The sequence below is a fragment of the Mobula hypostoma genome, chromosome 4 (assembly GCF_963921235.1).
Source record: "Mobula hypostoma chromosome 4, sMobHyp1.1, whole genome shotgun sequence".
Classification (NCBI taxonomy): domain Eukaryota; kingdom Metazoa; phylum Chordata; class Chondrichthyes; order Myliobatiformes; family Myliobatidae; genus Mobula; species Mobula hypostoma.
Window position 1 is genome coordinate 67,927,508 of NC_086100.1, and position 14,884 is coordinate 67,942,391.

At 38.8% G+C, this 14,884-nt stretch overlaps 1 protein-coding gene across 5 annotated transcripts in view; it reads right to left on the minus strand.

Annotated features, from left to right (window-relative positions):
- pik3cb (phosphatidylinositol-4,5-bisphosphate 3-kinase, catalytic subunit beta) overlaps positions 1–14,884 on the minus strand; it is a 211,199-nt gene that overhangs the window by 13,148 nt on the left and 183,167 nt on the right. For all 5 annotated transcript variants that reach the window (XM_063045914.1, XM_063045912.1, XM_063045913.1 and 2 more), the window contains 3 exons: positions 12,470–12,648; positions 11,457–11,566; positions 184–262 (listed from right to left, as the gene is read on the minus strand). In XM_063045914.1, coding sequence (XP_062901984.1) covers positions 184–262; positions 11,457–11,566; positions 12,470–12,648 — 368 coding nt within the window. The remainder of the gene's footprint in view (positions 1–183; positions 263–11,456; positions 11,567–12,469; positions 12,649–14,884) is intronic.

Here is a 14,884-nt window from a genome sequence, read left to right on the forward strand (position 1 = left end):
CTAAGCTAACTGTGCCTTAAGGCCTAATCTGTCTCCTTTTTCCGCTCAGTGTTTTCCTTTCAATATGCTTCAAATTTTCAGATGGAATAACTAGAAACGTTCATGCACACACTGTCACAGTCTGGTTTGTAAAGTTATGCCAGTTGAAAGGCAGCTGAAGGAAGTAAACTGTGGGAGGCCTACCTGAGGTCTAAGCCTGCCTCCTTCCAGAGCATGTCCATCAAGTGCAGAATCTGCAGAGCCAGCATGTCTTGTCGCAAGTCTGAAAACACAAGGAATGAAATAACAAAGGTCCGTGGACTACTATGATTTTTCAAAATTCTCTGTGTAAAATGCATGGCACTATAAACTTTTATTTTCTGTTTTACAGCATGGTCATATGAACTACAGGTAACCTTGATTATAAACAAGCACATCCTACTACTGCCTCAACATACTCCAATAATAACAGCAAAATCACGAATGTTGGGTGACAATTAATATGTTATGTCAAGATTTATTGTTATTACTACCTTATATGACATTAAATTTATTGTTTTGCAGCAGCAATGCAGTGCATATACATAAAATTACAAAATAAATGAACAGTGCAAAAGAAGTGGAATAATGCGGTCGTAAAGGGTTCATTGACCATTCAGAAACCTGATGGGGGGGGGGGAGGGCAAGAAGCTGTTTCTAAATCCTTGAGTACAAGTCTTCAGACTCCTGTTCCTCCTCTCTGATGGTAATAACAAGAACAGAGTTTGTCCTGGATGATGAAGTCCCATGGTTATATAGATACTACCTTCTTGAGGCACTGCCTCTGGAAGATCTCCTCAGTGGTGGGGAGAGTTGTGACCGTGATGGAGCTGGCTGACTCTACAGCCTTGTGAGCCTCACTACCAGGCTGTGACACAACCAGTCAGAATGCTCTTGACTACAATAATATAAAAATTCTCAAGAGTGTGTGGTGACATACCAAATCTCAAATTCCTAATGAAGTTAAGCAAGACTTCTTCATGACTGCATAGATGTTTTGGGCCCAAGACAGAACTGACAAGGTGGTGACACCCAGCATCTTAGCTGCTCATCAATGAACTCTGATGAGTATTCTTCCAACTTCCACTGTCCAAAGTCCACAATCAATTCCTTGGTCTTGTAGATATTGAGTGCTAGCTGATGCAACACCACTCAATCAAGCCTACCTATTTCTCTTGGAACGTCTCCTCATCACCACCTGATATTTTACCAACAATAGTAGTGTTATCTGCAAAATTACAGATGGCATTTGAGTTGTCCTTAGTCATACAATCATGATTGTAGAGAGGGTAGAGCAGTGGGCTAAGCATGCATTCTCGAGATGTGCCTGTGTTGATCGTCAGCAAAGAGGAGACGTTATTTCCAATTCGCAGAGACTGAGGCTTCCCAGTGAGGAGGTCAAGGATCCAGTTGCAGACAGAGAGGTACAGCGGCCCAAGTTTTGAAGCTTGATTATTAATGCTGAGGGAATGCTTGTGTTAAGCACCAAGCTGTAATTGATAAACAGTTACCTTACATCTGTCTTTTAGCTGTCGATGTTCTCCAAAACAAGTTGAAAAGCCAATGAGATTGAGTCTGCTGTAGACCTGTTGCAATGGCCGGCGAATTGCAGTGAGTCCAGGTTCTTGCTCAGACAAGAGTTCATTCTAGCCGTAACCTCTCAAGGCACTCCATTACAGTAGATGTGAGTGCTACAGGGTGATAGTTATGATTGCTGCCCCCTTTGAAGCAGGTGAGAACCTCAGCAGTGAGAGGTTGGAGAGGTCCTTGAACATCCAGCCAGTTGGTTGGCACAGCTTCTCAGTACCTGGCCAGGTATTGGGGTCCGACACCTTGCGAAGATGCACTCTCTTCAAGAATTTTCTGACATCAGCCTCCAAGAGAGAGTCACAGAACTACTGGATGAATTGGGGATTCACCAAGTGAAGTTCTGTTCTTCCTTTCAAAGCATTCAGCTCATTGGGGGTTAAGTGCCACTGCCATTGATAGTTTAGATTTTGCTTTATAGGAAGTAATGGCCTGCAAACCCTGCCACAGCTGTCGCGTATTCATTGTCTCTACTTCACAGAATTGCCTTTTCACTCTCACAATAGCTTTCCATACTTCATATCTGGACTTCTTGTAGTTCTGAATTGACTGCCTTGAAAGCCACAGATCCTGCCTTCAGCAGACGGTGAACCTCCTGTACATGTACTCATCCACGCAGGTCCTAATGAAGTTAGTGACGGTTGTGGCATATTCATTCGGGTCCAAAGATAAATCCATGAACGTGAGATGAGCATTTAGCCTCTAAAATTCACTCACTCTGAACACCGATGTATATACCAGTACTTTCTATTTTCTCAATTTCACTGAACTTGTCCTTTAGAAACTTTCATGACTGAATCAGACAGTTCTTAAATTTTATGACTGGTCTGTTGGACTTTAAAAATTAAAGCTGGGACTTTGCCAGTGGAAATGGTAAAAAAAAAACAAGCTGTAAACTCCATTTTCAAGAGCTACTGCACTTCAAGGCATCAATTTAAGTCTAGAATCAATTATAGAATAAGCAAGATGAATTCAAATCCTTAAACCATTTATCATTTATTAACTGAAATGAAGGAACAGTCTTTGGAGGTACTGGCCGTCATCCCAAACATGCATTTCTGCTCATCAATAAGGGTAAATTGTGCACTTTTCTCATAGATTCAGTGGGGAACTGGTTCACTCAATAAAATCTTGTATGTATCTGTATTTCAGGCATTCTTTTCTCCATACAGCAGTCAAGAATTAAATTCTTATAACATTCTTCTATAACCAGGGAATTACAGTTAGGACAATATGTCGCCCTTTGAATACTCTGACCATTTTTTAAGCCACTCTTAAGTTACTTACTACCCTACAGTGACAATGTCTGCAGAAAACTTAGGTGACTTTCTTGATAAAGTTTGATGGCTGACCAAATTGTTAACTGACTTATATCTTAAGCCCAGTCGGGTAATGAGTGTGCATCAGCACAATGCTCACCAACTTTTGAGAAACATAACATGGTTGTTGAAGGCCACACTTTCAAAGCTCTACATATCATTGGTTTTGAGTATTCTAATTCCATTCTTAATATTTCCATTAAATAATCCAGTGTGGGGTTAGGCTTTTCCCTTTGTCACTTCTCCACTGGCAAACTGCTGTAAGAGTGTCGTCATAGTTTCCAACCACTGCCCCGTATTTCAATCCCAGCAGTTTCAATGCTGAATGAACAGATGATATTTCTAACATGTGCTACATCTTTCCTTTGACCAGGAACTTTGGTTGAGGTAACTAAGGCTTGGCAGTTATCCTTACCAAAGAAATAATCAAGCATTTCTTTAATATAAGCAAAGCAAATTTAATGTGACTCTGCTTTGTTCCTTTTTTTCCAGGAAATTTCCTCTTGTTCACTTCATCTAGACAGGGTCTAGATGAGTAATTTATACAACTTACGAAAAGGGTACATTAACAATATTTTGCCACTTGGAGCAAGCAAGATATTCATCTTTCTTTCGTGATACACAAGATATTGCCAGTACTCACTACAAAACTTCAAACTTAGATCGACAAACTTGGTTAAACTGAGATTTATGTTAAAAATTTATGCCAATTTTTTTGATCCAACCCTCTCTTCCTCAACAGCAAATCTGTTGAAATAAAGTGTCTTTACACTGGTTCAACCCTGCTTCCTTAGACTTCAAAATATAGTTTCTAAGGCCACACAGAATTTTGGTTCCATTCCTGGATTTTAGATCTTAAGGTTCTGCGCATCATGTCACTGTGACCACAGAAAATCCACTGACAAATTGCTTCATATGGTGTTAGTACAAAAAAAAATATCAACAGTGATTACAAAGTTTTTCCTGGGGAAGTGGGTGGTGATAAGGAAGCCAAAAATGTGCAGACAAACTAACGGTTATTTCTTTCACCTCCATTCTACTCCCAAACAACAGAGCCAAACATATTAATTCAGTTATATGATTTTTAAAAAAAATCTTTCACAGCATTGTTGCCTGTTCAGCCCATTAATTCCAGCTAATCACCGACCCCCATTAAATAAGACAAAAGAAAAACCACAAGTAAATGGCAGGGCTGGGAGAGGGAGAAGAGAAAAGAGGGGGAGAGACAGACAGAAACACACAATTAACATTCATAAACAAATGCTGTCCAATCTCACGTTAGTGTACTTTTACAATCCAGTTAGCGGATGCCGCCAACCAAGCAAGTGAGTCTCCATCTCATTTTCTTGAAACTCACCCAATTAGGAATTTCTTTTGTTATTTTTGTGCAGCTTCCATAATTGAAGTGTAAAAACAAAGCTGCAAAGTTTCTTTTTAGCACCTTAGAATGAGAACCGCTGATAATGGCTTGTACCTATCATGAGATCATTAGAAGCCATGATATTGAAGTTTATCCATGCTTGACTTGCTGTTTGGTATCCACACCTTTAATATAAGTGCGATAAATCCTGAACACTAACTTTCTCTCAGTTTTTCAGAACTGTACACATGGGAATGATGTAGCAGTTTAAAGTCGCTCATTTGAACTTGGCTTGAGAATGGAAAGAAATTTTTACATTGGTTAATTTGGCTGAAATATCACCTTAAAATGCAGGCCCTGATCCTATTCTACGGCTGTGTAATATGAATCTCTGATCACTCCTACAAGTTCTTACAGGCTATATGATCCATCTTGTTCATATATACAAACTTTGTACAAGCTCTATCAGGCATTTTAAGCACATTCAACTTATGAAACTGTGCTTTCTTCCATTTTAAATGTGTTCAATCACTAAATTAAATGTAGAATTAAGATACCCAAGAGAGAGTGATATCTTTAAATATTCTTTCAAAAATAAAAACATTGAACTGCTTTGTACACATTCCAAAATCCTGCCTTGACAGCAGACTTAGAATTAGGGTAACCAGTCAATTACAAGGAATTGTAAAGCCCGAAACCTGAGGTAGGAACCTTTGAAGTTTTGAAGCAATTCTGATAAAATATAGTGCAAACTGCTAGAGTTTTGATTTTTTTGCAGTACCATCTTTACATTTAAAACACTGTGCTTAATAACCCTTATATTCTATGTTCCAGACATTTTCTGTTTTCCATATTGTTTTTCCACAGAAGTCAAAGTATGAAAAGTGTCCCATTTACAGTGGATTCCTACTGGATTTACTGTATACGTTCATTCACTGAGCTCAAAGTGGTGAATTTACATTTGTAGGTTAAGGCAAAATAATTTTAAATGTACAAATGTAATACTTATTTGCCCCTGTTGTGTTTACAGAAGGATATGGTTGACATACAAGCACCTTTATTTTAAAAGTTTAACCAATCCATCCACAGTCTTGCTCCATCCGACCTGTAATCTCTTCCAACACTACAACCATCCAAGATCTGCCCTCCTTCAACGCTGGCTTTATGTCCTTCCATCGTGTCAATGCCTGTATCTGTCTGAGCCATTGACTCTAGAATTCCCCCAATTACACATTTCAAAATTAACCTCCTGTTATGTGACCCTTTAAAACTAGACTTGGATTAGAATGTGGTACTGTACTTGGCTTCAGTGCAAATACCATCATGGAAAATGACCGAAGTAGGAGAACTGGGAAACGAGGAAAAAGGGCAGAAGATGGTTTGGGGATGAGGAAGGGAGAAGGCAGACCACCTGATCTCACAACATTATCAGTCTGACCGTGTCCCTTTGTATCATCTGCAAACTTAGCACTATGCCATCAGTTCTTTCATCCAGATCATTGATGCATAAAGTGAACTGTTGTGGTACCAAACCCGCAGATCTTCACTAGTTACCTACAGCCATCCTGAAAAAGTTTCCTATATCCTTACTCTCTGCCTTTGTCAGCCTGGCAATCTTCAATACATGCCAATACATTGCCTTTAACACCATGCTCTCTAATCTTGTTTTGCAGCCTCATGTGTGGCACCTTGTCAAAAGCCTTCTGAAAATCGAAGTAAATAACATGCACTGACACTCTAATATGCTTGTTACCTTCTCAAAGACCTCTAACAGGTATCTTCAGTCAAGATCTTCCCCAACAAAACCAAGCTGACTTCAACGTATTTTTATCATGCACTTCCAAGTACTCTAAAATTTCAGCCTTAATAATGGACTGTAATGGACTCAGTGATCTGAAGGGATTGCTTTTGCACTGTATAACTGATTACAGTTAGTTTCTTTCTCCTGAAAGGGCAGCCAAACAGGAGAGGCAAGGATGAAGAAGAGGAGGGAATGGAGGGATGGGGGGGGGGGATAAAAGTGTAGGCAGAGGAAGTTGATGTGAGAGATGAAACAGCGTTGAAAGTGGATGGAGAAAAAAGACAAGTCTACTCTGCAAATAACATATGACATGAACTCAAACACTTCAAGCAGTTTTCAAATATGCACCATGTCACAGTGAACTGCTTCCTGTTTAAATGTTTTAACTTGGTTTTCACCAGTTTCCATTTAAGTCTTCCGTTTCTTCTTCACTGGTGACTTTGAAGTTATCTAGATGAGTTCCCCTCCTCCCTCAACCACTTTACTGCAAGTCTCAGATTTCTATAATCTTTCCTCATAGTTCACGTCCTTGTGTTGTTTCTTTTTCTGTATCCCTTCCAACATATGCATATCTTCTGTGGAATGGTGATCAGAGCTGTACTCTGAGTGTGGTCTGACCAATGTACCATGAAACCCCTTCAGAGCTTCTGCAGACTTGTGTTTGACAGTTCTGTTTCTACAATAAAACATTCCATCAGCTTTGAGTTACACACTGAAAATAACTCATTCACTTATGGACATATTTCTGAGATTCCTGGTACTTGGATGTCAAAGGAGGTGGTGAATTTAGTTAAGATAAAGGAATTTGTGAGGTTTAGGAAGCTAAAATCAAACAGAGCCCTCAAAAATTATAAAGAAGCCAGAAAAGAACTCAGTAATGGAATTAGAAAACCAGGAAGGTTCACAAAAAGTTTGTGGCAGATAGGATTAAAGAGAATCACAAGGCGTTCTATACATACATCAAGAGCAAGAGGATAATGAAGGAATGGGTAGGTCCTCTCAAAGATAAAGGAGGAAACGTGATTGGAGGTGAAGAATGTGGGTCACCTATTCAGGAAAGTCATAGCATAGATATTCTGTTTCTGCTGCTGAGGAATAAGTTGAGTGGCGGGAGTTGTGGTTAGAGTTGCCAGGAAATCCACTGGAGTTGTCATTAGAAAACCCTGGGAGAATTGGCTTGGATAGCATCAGGTAGAACTAAGGATCCATCAACTATGGTGAGAAACATACTTCCACTGCCACTAAGTGTTACAACCTGCAACTGTGTGCATATCCCACACAGAGGTCAGGCTCCAATAAGGTCACGATGAAGGACTTGCACAATGTCCTCCATCAGCTCCAGTTTGGCGAAGGCAGTGAGGGACAAGAGGGTGGGCAGTGCACAAGAGATGCCACAGGAATGCTGCACTTATTCCTGAAAACAAAGACCATGGATCGAAGAGCCACCAAGCCTCAGATCACTAGAATGCAAGAACCAGCCACAATCTGCACAGTTCCAAGACACCGATGCCCCACTCCGCGTGCTCCCTGCAAAGACATTTCCATCATGACTTACTTGGGCAGCATGTTCACACGTGTCCTGCTGTCAATTATTGCACCATTCTTCTAACTGATCTCAGGCACAAGAAGGAAATCCACCCATGGAAGCTAAGAACCTCTGATGGGTCATCAAGGGCGTGCACATAGGAAGTAGATTCCCAGCAAGCAGGCAGACTCTTAGCGTCAAAGGGGCCATTAGTGTGAGAATGCTGAAACCCTTGTAAGACAGCAAAACTGATGAGATACTAGAATGTTAAAGTTCTGCACAACTGGGTATTTTTGTTGTTCTAATCTGTTCTGAACCTGCAAGCACTCTATACCTGCAGGGCAAATCACTTTCTCACTGTGCAGAGGCAAGTCACATGGTGTGACAGTTGCAGGAAAGTATCACCACTGAGGCTCCCAGTGAATCAGCAGTTATGTTTTGGAGAAAGCTTTCTCTGTAATTTTGAACACAGTCTGAGGACCTGGAGCTTTTCATCCTTCAGTGAGTTGTGAAGCTGCCCTGTAGCATTCTCCTTATGTCAGCAGAATGTCCCTTCAACGATGAATGTAACAATCCTAGCTCTCCAAAGGCTGTTCACCATGGTTATCAGTTGCACTTACTATCGTCAGTTAACGTTGGTAAAGCTAGATGTTGGTGTGAATAATGATGCATTTCTGATTATGGCTGCACTAACCTGAACAATGCAGGAAAAAAAGTACCCGATTTGATTTTAGTAGACACTATTTGCCAAGGAATAATCACTATGCAATCTTGAACAGGTACATAAATTGAAGAGAAAAGAAGTGGAACAAGGAGCTAAGCAATCAATTCCGAAGTTAAATAATAATCAGAAAGTTTATATTAAATATAATCAACACTAACTTGGCCTCAACTGGAATATTGTGCTCAATTCTCAACAGCATGCTTTGGAAGCCATACCTTAGAACCAACTGTTTTGTTTTGCAAGAACAATGGTGGTGTCACCAGCCAAATAGCACTATGCTTCTCCATTCTATTATTCAGTCATAGTAGTGGTGCCAGATCTTGGATCTGCAGCCATCTTGGTGGGTGGGCGCACCAAAACTCAGAACAGAGGCCTTAATAATACTAGAGCAATTTAATTAGAAAACTATGGACATAAACAATAAACTCAGCACAATTGTCACACTATCTGTAAATGTGCAACACACTACTTGTAAAGGCGTGAGCAGTCCCTGTGAATTCCCTGCACAGCTCCAATTTAAAAACCCTCCACACTTTACAACCAGATATTGGGTTCATCATGAGATACTGCAAATTGTTAAGCTTCCTTTTACTTTGTCACAAATTTTTATGCTGATAGCCAGGGATCTGTGCAAAAAAATCTGAGCTTGATACAACTGTGAAAAGATTGAGAGTTTGCTGTCTTTTGGATGAAACCTTAAACCTAGCCTAGTCTGTACTCTCAGGTGGAAGCTAACGTTTCTGTGGCTCTGTTCTGAAGAGCAAAGGAGGAAATTCTCTCCCATATCCTGACTAATGGCTATCCCTAACTCAATATGTCTTAAATAAGTATTCACTCACTATCACAGTGCTGGTTGTGGCAGCTTGCTGTGCAGAAATTTGTTGCTGCAGTTTCCATCAGATAGCTGGCTGCACTTTGAGCACTCAAGTGGCTGTGAAGTAATTCTGGATAATGGGAAAGGCACCATACTGTATCTATCTACAAAACTCTTTGTTTTGCTCTGTCCTCTTGGTAAAGGCTAAACAGTCAAATCAGTTTTGCTTAACGGACAACTGAGCAACCAACTCATTCTTCACACTGTTACTAAGTGAAAAGGGATTTGGGTTCTGACCAGAAGAGGTCACTGCTGCAGTTCATTAACAACAGATCCAATAGGATTTTACTTTCCTTCTGCTTTTGAAGCAAACATTAATCTTAACAATGTTAAAACAAAGCCAAATGGCCTCTATTATATCCAGCTGTACTGCTCAAATGTACCTTTTCCATTCTAGGTCAACAATCCAGACTGGTAAGCTTGGAAGTCATGATGCTGTTAACTTATTACAGAAGTATGGTCACAAACTAAGATCAAAGTTTGAGATGATAATCAAACAATTATAGATATGTGCCTGATACTAAGTTTATACTACACACAATTAAATACATCAAGACTCCTAAGGCACCCTCACCCACAAAAGAACAGGAAGATACAGTATATGCTGACATTAGATTGTGAAACAAACTTATCCCACTGCACATGTTCAGAGTACTGTTACTAATGATACTTTATAAATCTTAAACTAGTGGTCACCAACCTTTTTAAGCCCAAGATCCCCTACCTCGGCCTTAGTGAAAGGCAAGATCTACCCACTGAATCGTTTAGAGAAAAAACAACTCAGATTGTACTTCCAACTTGAGGCCTTTTATTTGGGCTAATTGTATTTGAATTACATAAAATGCTTTTGTCAAACTTTCAAATTAATTCAACCAAGAAAACACTGTAACTAGCATATCAAACAGGCCATAGCTGTCTTTCTTTAAGAATATTACAATACTTCATACCTTTTGTAGTAACTTCTACTTTGAAAAAGGATCACTCGACAACTTCATGTCCAGAGGAACAACTTTATCTGGGACGGCAAAACCAATACGGCGGAGGGGCTTATACACACATGCACAGAAAAGACCGGAAGTAGAACCCCACAACCCCGGAAACAACCTCTGTTTACAAACAAGTTTCTGTAGCGGGAGTATTGCTATATTACCATTATCCTAATTGGTATTAACTTATCTTTATAATGCTCACATTACAACAATTCTCCCCCTTTAAATTCCAACATTCCCCAAATGTAAAAGAACTGGGAAACAAAAAAAAGTGGTGTCATTATCTTGCGTACCTCTGAAACTTATACTAGTGTCTCAGTAACAGTTTACCAATACAAAATATCTGAAAAACACGGCAGATTCAACATTCAGTCTAACAAAGGAAACTGTCTATTCAAATATTCAGTCTGTCAGGAGGTTTGCGAGGGCGCTGTGCTGCAACAGATGACAATTATGAAATCTAAGTACAGGAGCTGTCTTACTGACAGACACCTCACAGACTGTCTCAAACTGGCTGTCTGTAGTTATGAGCCAAATTTCAGGGAACTAGCAGAAAGTATTCAGCCCCAGTCATCACACTGAGTGCAACAATCAATTTGTATTCATTTATTTTTTGTGTTGAAATAAAATTAAATAATGAAACATAGAATTAAAGGTGTTGTAATGTGAGCATTATAAAAATAAGTAATACTAATTACAATAGTATTTCTGGGTTGCGGGGTTTTACTTCCAGTCTTTTCTACCGTGGTGCATGGCGAGGGAGCTACACACATGCGCACTGGGCAGAAAGAACGGAACTGAAACCCCACAACCCAGAAGCAATCTCTCTTTACAAACAGCTTTCAGTAGCAGAAGTATTGCTATATTACCATTATCCTAATTAGTATTCCTTATTTTTATAATGCTCACATTACAACAGTATTTGTGTATTTATTTTTCATTTTTTTCGGGATCTACTGGGAAAGTCTCAGCGATCGACCGGTTGGTGACCACTATCTTAAACATTAGCATAAATCACACTTAAACCTGTTCTCCGATGCACAACCGGGCGTTATTTCTGAACAGAAAGGGAAACATGCCAAAGAATCGATTAAACTTTGCTCTTAACCCAGTTCTGTTTATTTTTTCCAACATCCCTTCTTGTCATGTTTTAGTATCACATTAAACATGTTATTTCACCTGCAATGATCTTTACATATATATGTTATCATTGCAACAACGGTTATAATAACACTAGGTATTAAATTAGGAAGGCTTACCATCACCATTTTTGAAGATAATCCCCACCGGCTCTCCTCCCACCATCTTATTGTTATATAGAATCCAAAGAGGCTTCATTTTGGAATCCATGAACTTGCATTTTTCTATGCTATTAAAGTCAAGAAGGATCATATTAATGCAAAAAACAGAATATTGTTAAAATGTCAAATCACTTCATACTACTAATGACCAAATTGTTTGCAAATTGATTTTACAGTATTGGGCTCAATTTTATTCAAACATAATTACGTATTTAGATTTACTGCTGTTACTCCACTTCGATAATAAGAGACAGAATAAAACATGTGAAGCAAACTTGTCTAGCTCAAGGTAAGATCAATTTAACTAGCAAAAACCAAGTGCTGAGATTGAGTCTAAGTGAATTATTATTATACTGTTACTAACCATAGCAAGGACAGCTACTTAATAGAATGATATTTACCAATGGCACAAAACATTTTTTTAATAGTTTTCAGCAGCAATGCATCACCGGTTATGAAAATTTAATTTATGTATGGATTGATCTCCTTGCTTATGTTTTATTCCAAATTTTCAGTTAAATACTTTTTAAACTTCATTTTAAAAATTTTTTCCTGAACTTTTAACCTTTGTTTTACATTGAAGTTGAAGACTGTTAGTGTAAGATCACTAATTACATTTCTACACTGGAAAGCTGACATCAAATTAAATCCTGAATTGCTGCCTCAGCTATGATCATGATTCAATCTGTTATTTTTTTTGGTCTGAATAGCTCAGCAAAATAAGCAGGTTCTATTTACCCCATGAGTAATTGAAAATTTATGCCCATAATTTCTCTCAATAACCTTCTACTGCACAAGTCAACCTACACTTTGCATTCATGATGGGTTTATCCGTGGGAGGGGATGGACTCCCACAGTTTGAATCAAGTTTACAAGCTCATGGCATTCTAGTAAGGTCAGTGTGCAATTGGAACAATTACAAATACAGCATTTTTTCCAAACTCTTATGTAGAAAAAATGAACAAACTTACTTCAGCTCTGAAAGGATAACACTAGGATCCAGTGGTGATCTGAAGTCAGATAATGCTTCCTTGTATATGGGCTGTTTTAAGCAGGTATGCATCACATCTTTTAATTTATTCTTTGCCACCTTCAGGGAACTTATTTTAACTAGATTATTGATAGCTTTCATCTTATTCAAGGCTTCCACCTGTAACAAAACAAAAACAAGCTGTTTCTTCCTCTGAAAATTCATACAAACAACCAAACTTTCTCTGTGATATGTGATATTAGGAAACAGCACCTTAACAATATAACTATTTGCTGATTTAATGGCATCAACTAGTTTGTACAAAATTATTGGTAATACAGTTAATCTCACACTGCAGTCTCTTGCACCTCTTAATTTCCCACTGTGTATGACTAACACTTGAAATATCATTGATGATTTTCAATGAACATTAAAGGTAATTGCATGCCAAAATGAAACACATAACAGGTTATCGTCTTTAGGAGTTCAGTATAAACACAAAGTATAGCTGTTGCTAAGGGAATTGTGTATAAAGTCTCATTCTATTTAGTCTGACCTAAAGTTTTTATTCGGGCCACTCATCTCTATTTACAATATTCAACCCCCTTGGAAGTTTTCATGTTTTATTGTTTTACAACATTGAATCACAGTGGATTTAATTTGGCTTTTTTGACATTGATCAATGGAAAATACTCTTCTGTGGCAAAGTGAAAACAAATTTCTACAAACTGGTCTAAATTTATTACAATTATTAAACACAAAATAATTGAATGTATAATTACACACCCACTTCAAGTCAGTATTTAGTAGACTTTTAGTAGTTAGTCAGACTTTTGGCAGAAATTACAGCCTTGAGTCTGTTTGGATAGGTCTGTATCAGCTTTGCAAATCTGGACACTGCAATTTCTCCCCATTCTTCTTTACCAAACTGCACAAGCTCTATCAGATTGCATGGGATGAGTGAACAGCCCTTTTCAAATCCAGCCACAAATTCTCTACAGGATTGAGGTCTGGACTCTGACTTGACCACTCCAGGATGTTAACTTTGTTCTTTTAAGCCATTCCTGTGTAGCTTTGGCTTTATGTTTGGGGTCACTGTCTTGCTGGAAAACAAATCTTCTCCCAAATCGCAGTTCTCTTGCAGACTGCGTCAGGTTTTCCTCCAGAATTTCCCCGTATTTTGGGGCATCCATTTTACCCTCTACCTTCACAAGCCTTCCAGGGTCTGCTGCAGCAAAGCATCCCCACAACATGATGCAGCCACCATCATGCTTCACAGTAGGGATGGTGTGTTTTCCATGTGCAGTGTTTGGTTTACACCAAACGTAGTGTTTAGTCTAGTGGCCAAAAAGCTCAATTTTGGTTTCATCAGACCATAGAACCTTCTTCCAGCTGACTTCAGAGTCTCCCACATGCCTCCTGGCAAACACTAGCTGAAATTTCACGTGTTTTTTTTTCCCCCACAGTGGCCTTCTCTTTGCCACTCCCCCATAAAGCTGTCGCTGGTGAAGCACCCAGGCAACAGTTGTTGTATGTGCAGTCTTTCCCATCTCAGCCACTGAAGCTTGTAGCTCCTCCAGAGTTATCATAGGTCGCTTGCTGGCCTCCCTAAGTCCCCTTCTTTCACCATAACTCAGTATTTGAGGATGGCCTACTCTAGGCAGATTTACAGCTGTGCCATATTCTTTCCATTTCTTGATGATTGACTTAACAGTACTCCAAGGGATATTCAGTGACTTGTAAATTTTCTTGTATCCATCTCTTGGCTTGTACTTTTCAACAACCTTTTTGTGGAGTTGCTTGGAGTGTTCCTCATGGTGTAGTTTTTCCCAGGATACTGACTCACAAGCAGTTGGACCTTCCAGATATAGGTGTATTTTTACCACAGTCAATTGAAACACCTTGACTGCACACAGAAGTCTCCATTCAACTAACATGACTTCTAAAACCAACTGGCTACAAAAGTGATGATTCGGTGTGCCATATTAAAAATGGGGTGAATACTTATGCAATCAATTATTTTGTGTTTTATACTTGTAATTAATTTAAATCACTTTGTAGAGACCTGCTTTCACTTTTATACGAAAGAGTTTTTTCTTGTTGATCAGTGTCCAAAAGAAGCCAAATCAAATTCACTGTGATTCAATGTTGTAAAACAATAAAACATGAAACGTTCCGGGGCAGGGCCGAATACTTTTTATAGGTGCTGTATTGCCCTAAGAGCATTTGAAATAGTTAACTTTAACAAAGCTCCAAGATGATAATTTTTAAAAATTCAATAGATTAAAACGAATGACAAAGTTATCAGTATATTGTATCTCATGTTCAACTTTTCAACTGGAAACCTTAGACATAGAAGAAATGTCTCAAAATAAATTGAATCTATTTTTTTGGAAAGCACCGCATAATTGGAGCA